The sequence below is a fragment of the Asparagus officinalis genome, unplaced genomic scaffold (assembly GCF_001876935.1).
Source record: "Asparagus officinalis unplaced genomic scaffold, Aspof.V1 AsparagusV1_Un1064, whole genome shotgun sequence".
NCBI classification, from domain to species: Eukaryota; Viridiplantae; Streptophyta; class Magnoliopsida; order Asparagales; family Asparagaceae; genus Asparagus; species Asparagus officinalis.
In genome coordinates, this window is record NW_017973323.1 from 9,080 (window position 1) to 19,528 (window position 10,449).

General features: G+C 49.2%; 1 protein-coding gene across 1 annotated transcript; it reads left to right on the forward strand.

The window, feature by feature from the left end:
* Positions 1-220: 220 nt before the first annotated feature.
* LOC109828337 lies at positions 221-2,459 on the forward strand (the record flags this gene model as incomplete). Its single annotated transcript, XM_020395358.1, has 3 exons — positions 221-406; positions 1,344-1,453; positions 1,779-2,459. Coding segments are annotated over 3 exons (521 nt in total), but the record flags the coding sequence as incomplete, so codon positions are not given.
* Positions 2,460-10,449: the final 7,990 nt, after the last annotated feature.

Consider the following 10,449-nt stretch of genomic DNA (forward strand, 5'->3'; position numbering starts at 1 on the left):
CAGGGGGTCAAAACAGGTTCAAGACACCCCGGGGGTGTCCCGACAAAACCGGGACACCCTGGGGTGTCTCGGTTTTGCCGAGACACCCCATGGGGGTGTCTTGCTTTTTTCATGGTCCCCCCCCCTTTTGTCTTTTTCTTCATTTTGTTTCCCCCCTCTTTGTTTTCTTTCTTGTTTGAATTTGTTTCCCCTTTTGTTTTCCCCCCTCTTTTCAAAAGAGAATTCATCTTCTTCCTCCAAACCTCCTCCATTGTTTTTCTTTCAAGAGCTCCATACCCCAAAGAAATTCGGTTTTTTGTATGCTCCTTCTTGGCCGAAAATTTTCACTTTTCACTAGGGTTTCTCCCTCCACCTTCAAGCTCGGATCTTGACTCTTGGATTGGGGATTTCAAGCCTCTTGATTTGGGTAAGCTCCTCTTCACCATCCTCTTATTTTGTGGTAAAGGTTGCATTTTTATTCTTGTGGTAGACTAGGGGGCATGTATGCACTATTATTTCGGGGGGTTTTGTGCAAAAAGAGGTAATGGCCGAAACTTTGGGGGGTTTATTTGCAAAATTCGTGGGGGTTTATTTGCAAAATGGGACTGAAATTTTGAGGCTTGGATTTCATTCCCCTTTGGTAACAATTTGGATGGGTGTTTCATGCAAAAAGACCATACCTTATTGAGGGTTTTATGTGCAAATGTGGGGCCGAAAAGTTTTGGGGGCTTATTTGCAAAAGTGGCCGAAGAATTGGGGTGGTGTTCATGTAATAGAGGACTGAAGTTTAGGACCTAAATTACATGTTCATTTGGCCACAAGCTTGAGGGGTATTTTAGGCAAGAGGACCAAAAGTTGTTGGAGGGGTTTATTTGCAAAACAGCCCATAAATGTCTTAGAGGGACTTATTTGCAAAAGGCAGTGAACTTATGGCTGAAATCCAATGAGTTTTGACCACGAACTCATGATCAAAATTTTGATAAGGCATGTGGAGCCCAAACCAAGATTTTGTAGAGGGGCTTTTATGCAAAATTGGCTGAATTCTGCAAAAGGGCTCATTTGCAAATTTTAACCAAAATTGTGGGGTACCGGGGTGTTATATGATCGAATGTGACGATCATGACCCGGGTCACGCGTGTCCTTGACCTAGATTTTGGCCTTGAACACAAAGGGTATTTTGGGTATTTCACCAAAATTCACCGTGAAAGATGACAATCATCGTGCACGAAATTTGTAGGTTTAATTAGACTTCAATTATGAAATCCTATTTGTGTATAGGATTTTAATTAAAGTTCTTAATTTCCCTTTTAAATTTCGTATATTCATGTTTTAGATTGTACCTGACTTGCTGCTTTTCGTTGCAGATTTGCAATGTCTCCGCGTCGATCTCGTCCCCGGAGGAGCCGTTCTCGTTCACAGCATAGTGAGGAGGAGGTCCCCACGACATCCTCTCCCGCGGCTTCATTTTTCGGGGGTGAGAATTTATGCAGAGATTTTGTCTTACATCCCTGATTGACCTCTTTGCGGGTCATGAAGGAAGAACCGATACCTCTCTCGCGGAGGGTAAGGTTTCAGACTTGTTTTGCTTAGCCAATTCAAGTCTTCGGATATATTGGGGCGATTTTGTGTTGTCCTACACCTTATAGGTCGGTGTACGTTACCACGTTATTCACGTGATGACGCATGCCGTCCTTCTGGTGTAGGTCACTCAAAATCGTCTCTCCAATTATTCCGTGGATGAGTCTATCATTCTTCTTACGAGATGGATTTTCTGATTCCGCCCTTGTGCTTTATTGCAGTGGAATTTCCCGCGGGTAGCCTTCCTCCTCACGCCAACACCGGATGTAGTCGGGAGGTTTTCTCTTCCGCTACTCTTAGGCAGGCTGTTGGCCCACTTCCTCGGTTCGACGGGGATCGTCCAAATGACTCTTGCCGTTCGATACAGGAAGGAGGGCGCCATTGCTTGCGCCAACTTATCACAGATGCCTCCTTCACCCCTGATTCTACTTCCACTCAGGTTCTAAAGAAGCCGGGTTTTCTATTTGGAGATCATGTCAGGGATCCTGCCACGCTGACTCTTTGTGAGGAGCATTGGTTAACTCTTGACGGTGGAGCCTGTTTGTACATCCCTTCGATTCCACGCCACTATTCTTTCAGTCATTTGAAGGGGCAAGCCGTGGACCGGCAGATGTCTTGGCATCTTACTGAAGATGCTGATCGGGTTCAATGCGGATATGCTACTCACCATAAGACTCCTGGCTCTGAGGGGTATCATGACGTGCGTGGTCTACGACCCGGGATCATGGGTCTTGATACTGCACCCCCAGGCGAGGTGTCAGCTGCTGCTCCGACTGTGAGCAACCGTCTGGCTCTTCTTGGGAGACAGTTACCCCCATCGGAGTACAGATGTTATGGCTGGGCTTCCTCCCTAGCCAAAGGGTGGTGGGCGCGCATGACTGGTTTCGTCTTGGCGCGCTGGGAGAGGGATCTGAAGAGCAGTGGGTTGTATGCACCCATACGAGCTACTATGTACGGCATCCCAGTCAGCTGTCGCCATTTCTTGGCTTTGCTGGAGACTTATGTGCCCGATAGCAACACCTTCCTGACCAGCGGAGGTGAGCTAGGGTTGGCCTTGCACGAGATGCATTATGTTTCGGGTCTTCCGATGGGGGACTGTCCGTATCAGGAGTACTTCCCTACGAACCAGCAGCTGGAGTGTATGAAGAAAGATACTCCGGACATGTATGACACACTCTGGGATCTTACTTGCCACTACTACACTTCCTTGATCCAAACTTCTCCCCAAGCGAGAAGGAAGAGGCAGATCAGCTTGAAGCAGTTTGCCAGCTACTTGTTCCAGAACTTGGAAGGTGATTCCAGTGCGCCCATTCATGAATTAGACGTGATGACTCCTTCGGCCGTTAATGAGTTGTTGGAAAAGGCTGAGGTTCGTTCCTACACTATCGGCAGTGCTGAGGGGGCTTTTCCCGCGGGGACAAAGTTTCGCTCTTTTCTCCGCCGCGCACAGAGGTCTATAGGGTCCCGGGCGCTATTAGCAGGCTACCTTGCCCTTTGGTTGAAGAAGTGTGTCGTCCCGCACCAACCTTCTGACGCTCTACCCATCGAGGTGCTCTTCCCTGCAGTTCAGCTGGCTTATGGGAGAGAGCTTTCCCTGCTCCCAGCAATGGTTGCTAGTATCCATTGCGGGCTCAGGGGTCTGGTTAGCAGTTTTACACATATGGGTTCTGAACCATCAGCTGAGCTGGTTTGCCCAAAGGTTGAGCTCCCTTACGCATATTTGATGGCGTGGCTCGTTCTTCACCGTCCCGACTTGATGTCGGCCCCCAGCGTTGTTGACATCCCTGTCCCCTTCATGCAATTGTTGGAGCAGAGCAGATGGTTTGGGAGCAAATTTAGTGATGTTCAGCGAGAGCTCCGGGTCCGCAAGAGTTGGGAGTTCTTTAAGTGTTTCCCTCACTTTTCAGGTCGCTATGGCGACGTGCTGGTTGATGAGGAGAAACCTAGAAGTGACCGGACCGTTCTTGACGCTGGTTGCTTCCGGTGGTTAGTGAACATCCGTGTAGGCTATCTCGTCCTTCGGGTGAAGAACCAGTGCCACATAGAGCCTTATCTCCCTTGCCGCTTTGCTCGACAATTCGGCTATGACCAACTGTATGTCGGGAATCCGAGCCGCAGCCTGCGGGTTGAGGGAGGATTGATTGATGGCGTTCGAGCGTGGCTATGGACGATGGTGGGCTGTACTGGAGCCCGTTTTGCTCTTCCTTCGTATCGGCGTAAGCCACTGATCACTTTCCTCAGCTGCAAGTGGTTCCTTTCTGCATATGAGTCCATCAGCGTGAGGAGCCTCTCAGAGTTGCAGTCCGAGTACGCGGTCCGGGCTGCTATGATGGCTGGTCGCAGAGCTGAGCTTGCTCAGAAGCGGAGAAAAGGGCATGCCAAATCTCTTGTCTCAGACGAAGAAGAACTTCTCCCTACGGGTGATGATGACGAGACCTCCGAGGACGAGTATGCGGACGCAGATACCGGCAGAGGGGATCTCGATACCGGTTTGTCCCATCTCTTTTAATTTTCATTTTCCGTAAATGACAGCTCTTTTTCATTGAAATGGCTATTGTCATTTTAGGTAGGACAGCCGGTGATCATGAGCCCTCAGCTCCTACACACGTTGAAACGTGTGATAGGCCTGCGCATGTTCGACCCTTTGGTCCTCGGAGGGTTGGTGCCCCGAAGAGGAAGAAGACCGCCCATAAGCCCCATGACGGTCAGCGTCCCTATGGAGTGGACTTAGGGAGCACCGCCGATGGAGGGGGAGGTAACATTCAATTGCTCTTGCTTCAAGGTTGTTTACCTTTTGGGGATTTGTGACCATGTTTTGTGCTTCAGGTTTCTTCGAGGAGGGCGAACTCCCACCGGGTTCGGCGTCCCCTGGTGTTGACAATATGGATTGCTTTGTGCAACAAATGTGCGATGCTCTTCACGACGGGTCCTTGGGCATCGATCTAAACATCGACCTTGAGCAGATGAATAATGTTGAGCCCGCAGTCCCTTATTCAGGTATATCCACATTCAATGTCATTTTCCTCAAGCATGGGGAAGGAAGACTTCCCGTTTTTGCTGAAAGTATCTCCTCGAGCTTTCCTCATCTTTCAACACTCAGGTTACCCTGCAGATGTTGTGATGGAGGGGCCAAGCTTCTCGAAGCCGGATGCCGGCTTATTAGCTGACATGTTGGCTGAGCAGACTTCCAGAGGGACCGAGAGACCATTCTTTGGGAATGATTCATCTATCGGTACATATCTGATTCTTCTCCTCTTGCCCGATCTTTTATTTGACTAATGAATGATTGATTATCGCAGCGTCAACCATTGGAGTTAGCCCGGTATCTATCCCTGGCATATCCAGTTTGCCTCAGAGCGACGGGCTTGCAGGTATGTATACGATTCAGGGATATTGTACTTTCCTATGTTTATCTGTCTTTTGACTGATGAGTGCAATCATAGGACCAGCCGCTAGGACTGATTCTCATATGACTCCTGGCATCCCTCAAATGCCTACGGATGAAGGATCTACAGGTATGCAGATGACCGTATTATCCCAATCCTTCTTATTCGTCTAAATTTTCATTTTGACTAATAAGAGAGTGCCATCATAGGACCAGCCGTTTGGGCCGATACTCTTATGACTCTTGGCATCCCGGCTGTACCTGAGGACGGGGGGATTGCAGGTATGCATACGATTTTCTTGTCCCGATTCTCCTTACTTATCCAAATTTCCATTTGGTTAACATAGGAGTGTCACTGTAGGACCAGGCGTTGGGCCTGATACTACTACAGTTCCCGGGGCTGAAAGTCTTCATAGCAGTGGTGCCTCCCCGTCTTTGCCGAGTGGTGCGAGCAATCCGCCTGCAGGGGCTGACGTACCCTCTTCTGCTGCTGTCCCAGAGCCTGTCGGACCTCAACCCGAGGGGACGTCTGTTGGTGTCGGTATGTTCAGAACTTGCCTTTTGACTTTCCTTTTCATATTCGATAATCCACTGAGCTCCTATGTTTCTGCTTGTAGGATCTCGATCTTCCCTATATGAGCGTGTCCGTAGCCTTTTGGTCGATACCGATCCTGACAGAGAGGCTTTCCGTACGGACCTCAGTTTCTTCACCGCCTTCTATAATGGCCTGATCGAGAAGCTTCTTCACCGAGGAGGCGGCTTTGATCAGTTCCGGCGTTCCTTCTCTCGCCACATGACGATGATGAGGGAAGAAGGATACCCGGAATTGGCTGATTCCTTCACTGCTGATTTCGCCGCCCTGGAGTCAGAGATACGAGAGTTGAAGGAACTGGAGGTTACCGGGGCTTCTTCTTTCGTGTCCTCTCAGTTGGAGCATAGGATGGCACAGTGGCGTGACCTGAGATCTTCCATCGGGTGTGAGCTTCAGTCACGTGAGAGCTCCATTGCGCATCTAATGGCTAACATGGCGAGGAAGGATAGGGAGAAAGCTGAGTTACTCCGCTCCTTGGACTCGAATCGCGAGGAAGCGACTAGGTTGAAGGAGGCCTTGAAGCGTGCCGAGGAATCCGCCGTTCTTATCGCCGATGACCTGATTAGACTAGAGCGTTCTCGTGACCAGGTACTCGAGGAGCTCGAATCTACTCAGGAGGGACTGATGAAGTTGAAGAGTGAAGCTGCGGAGATTTTGAGCTGTTCCGAAGAATCCGTTCGAGCTGATCTGCAAGAAGAACTCGAGCGGAGTTATGTAGATAGACTCTTTAGCTTAAAGTCTCATATTCTCAGCCGCCAGTTGCCTTCGGGCTAACGAGCTTTTGTTGTATGCTTTTAACTCGATCTATCAATGGAAACTCCGCATTTGCTTCTTTTGTGATTTCTCTGTATTTCTTCCGAATGACAGATTTATGGGATTTTTGGCAAACCCCCAGCCATCAACGGGTTTGATATGCCTTTACCGATCACCGTTTGAATCGGGCTAGCATGTGGATTGTCTAGATCCGTTCCACATGTAACGTTGTGCTAAGAGAGTAAACTCTCTGAGGCTTTGTGCTATGATTTTGAATACATAGGCTTCGTCTTTCTCACGGGAATAGACTACCCGGCAACGCGTGTTAGGCGTTGACTTTGGGGTTTTTGGCAAACCCCCAGCCTTCAACGGGTTTGATACGCCTTTACCGATTACCGTTCGAATCGGGCTAGCATGCGGATTGTAAATCCGTTCCGCATGTAACGTTGTGCTAAAGGAATGAACTCCCTTAGACTTAATGCTACGACTTTGAATACGTAGACTTTGCCCTTGTTACGGGAATAGGCTACCCGGCAACACGTGTTAGGTGTTGACTTATCCCTATTTAGGATTCGGGATAAAATTCCCCATGCACCAAGTGCGCGGATTGGAAGTTGAAAGTTGTGTCAAATAGGAGAGGAAGAATTTTATATTCTATCTCCCGGTGCTGAAGAGGAAAAATTTAATATTCTATCTACAGCTGAAAAGGAAACTCGAGGTGGGATCCCACCCCCAGAGTCCGGAAGGATGAACTGGGAGTGGGATCTCCACTCCGAGCATCGGAAAGGCCCGAGGAGAGGAAGAATTTTATATTCTATCTCCCGGTGCTGAAGAGGAAGAATTTTATATTCTGTCTTCAGCTGGAAAGGAAACTCGAGATAGGATTCCCACCCCCAGAATCCGGAAGGATGAACTGGGAGCGGGATCTCCACTCCGAGCATCGGAGGAAGAATTTTATATTCTATCTTCAGCTGGAAAAGAAACTTGAGGTGGGATTCCCCACCCCCAGTATCTGGAATGATGAACTGGGAGTGGGATCTCCACTCCGAGCATCGGAAAGGTCCGAGGAGAGGAAGAATTTTATATTCTATCTCCCGGTGGAAAAGAAACGAGAGAGGAAGAATTTTATATTCTATCTCCCGTTGCCGAAGAGGAAGAATTTTATATTCTATCTTCAGGCGGAAAGGAAACTCGAGGTGGGATCTCCACCCCCAGAATCCTGCAGGATGAAACTAAGAGTGGGATCTCCACTCCGAGAATCGGAAAAGTTCGAACGACACTACCTTTTATAGGATTGGTCATTTGAACTCAAAGAACCCCTCATTCATTGAGGAGAAAACCCAATTTCGACCCTAACTTTTATAGGTTTGGTGGAAATAGGGGACAAAGGTGGATTTTTTCGTTTATCGAAAAATGAATGACTCGACTTTAGTCTTGACTATATGTAGTCTTGACTAAGCGAGATCGGAAACAATCCTAACTTTTATAGGTTTGACTGTTCCAAGTGGACCTCTCGTTCATGGAAGGAATCGAGAGGGGAATTTGGCTTTGGTCCTAACTGTAGGAAGGTTTGACCAAACTGGAGTTTGAGATACGCCAATGACTGGCAGATGGAAATGTTGGTGGGTCCACTGTCGTTTGATTTGATCAGCGGATGGTTTGGTGAGGAAAGATTAACCTACCAGAAGATTGGATCTCTTCTCACAAAAATAACTCAAGCCCGTCGCTCTGAGGCAAACTGGATATGCCAGGGATAGATACCGGGCTAACTCCAATGGTAGACGCTGCGATAATCAATCATTCATTAGTCATATGAAATATCGGGCAAGAGGGAGAAAATCAGATATATACCGGTAGATGAATCGTTCCCGAAGAATGGTCTCTCGGTCCCTCTGGAAGTCTGCTCAGCCAGCATGTCAGCTAATAAGCCGGCATCCGGCTTCGAGAAGCTTGGCCCCTCCATCGCAACATCTGCAGGGTAACCCAAATGTTGAAGGATGAGGAAAGCTCAAACGAGAAATCTTCCTTCACCTTACATAAGGAAAATGACATTGGATGCGGATATACCTGAATAAGGGATTGTGGGCTCAACATTATTTATCTGCTCAAGATCGATGTTAAGGTCGATGCCCAAAGACCCATCGTGAAAAGCGTCGCACATTTGTTGCACAAAGCAATCCATGTTGTCAACGCCAGGGGACGCCGAACCCGGTGGGAGTTCGCCCTCCTCGAAGAAACCTGAAGCACAAAACATGGTCACAAATCCCCAAAAGGTAAACAACCTTGAAGCAAGAGCAATTGAATGTTACCTCCCCCTCCATCGGCAGTGCTCCCTAAGTCCACTCCACAGGGACGCTGATCGTCATGGGGCTTATGGGCGGTCTTCTTCCTCTTCGGGGCACCAACCCTCCGAGGACCAAAGGGTCGAACATGCGCAGGCCTATCACACGTTTCAACGTGTGTAGGAGCTGGTGGCTCATGATCATTGACTGCCCTACCTAAAGTGACAATAGCCATTTCAATGAAAAAGAGCTGTCATTTATGGAAAATGAAAATTAAAAGAGATAGGACAAACCAGTATCGAGATCCCCTCTGCCGGTATCTGCGTCCGCATACTCGTCCTCGGAGGTCTCGTCATCATCACCCGTAGGGAGAAGTTCTTCTTCGTCTGAGACAAGAGATTTGGCATGCCCTTTTCTCCGCTTCTGAGCAAGCTCAGCTCTGCGACCAGCCATCATAGCAGCCCGGACCGCGTACTCGGACTGCAACTCTGAGAGGCTCCTCACGCTGATGGACTCATATGCAGAAAGGAACCACTTGCAGCTGAGGAAAGTGATCAATGGCTTACGCCGGTACGAAGGAAGAGCAAAACGGGCTCCAGTACAGCCCACCATCGTCCATAGCCACGCTCGAACGCCATCAATCAATCCTCCCTCAACCCGCAGGCTGCGGCTCGGATTCCCGACATACAGTTGGTCATAGCCGAATTGTCGAGCAAAGCGGCAAGGGAGATAAGGCTCTATGTGGCACTGGTTCTTCACCCGAAGGACGAGATAGCCTACACGGATGTTCACTAACCACCGGAAGCAACCAGCGTCAAGAACGGTCCGGTCACTTCTAGGTTTCTCCTCATCAACCAGCACGTCGCCATAGCGACCTGAAAAGTGAGGGAAACACTTAAAGAACTCCCAACTCTTGCGGACCCGGAGCTCTCGCTGAACATCACTAAATTTGCTCCCAAACCATCTGCTCTGCTCCAACAATTGCATGAAGGGGACAGGGATGTCAACAACGCTGGGGGCCGACATCAAGTCGGGACGGTGAAGAACGAGCCACGCCATCAAATATGCGTAAGGGAGCTCAACCTTTGGGCAAACCAGCTCAGCTGATGGTTCAGAACCCATATGTGTAAAACTGCTAACCAGACCCCTGAGCCCGCAATGGATACTAGCAACCATTGCTGGGAGCAGGGAAAGCTCTCTCCCATAAGCCAGCTGAACTGCAGGGAAGAGCACCTCGATGGGTAGAGCGTCAGAAGGTTGGTGCGGGACGACACACTTCTTCAACCAAAGGGCAAGGTAGCCTGCTAATAGCGCCCGGGACCCTATAGACCTCTGTGCGCGGCGGAGAAAAGAGCGAAACTTTGTCCCCGCGGGAAAAGCCCCCTCAGCACTGCCGATAGTGTAGGAACGAACCTCAGCCTTTTCCAACAACTCATTAACGGCCGAAGGAGTCATCACGTCTAATTCATGAATGGGCGCACTAGAATCACCATCCAAGTTCTGAAACAAGTAGCTGGCAAACTGCTTCAAGCTGATCTGCCTCTTCCTTCTCGCTTGGGGAGAAGTTTGGATCAAGGAAGTGTAGTAGTGGCAAGTAAGATCCCAGAGTGTGTCATACATGTCCGGAGTATCTTTCTTCATACACTCCAGCTGCTGGTTCGTAGGGAAGTACTCCTGATACGGACAGTCCCCCATCGGAAGACCCGAAACATAATGCATCTCGTGCAAGGCCAACCCTAGCTCACCTCCGCTGGTCAGGAAGGTGTTGCTATCGGGCACATAAGTCTCCAGCAAAGCCAAGAAATGGCGACAGCTGACTGGGATGCCGTACATAGTAGCTCGTATGGGTGCATACAACCCACTGCTCTTCAGATCCCTCT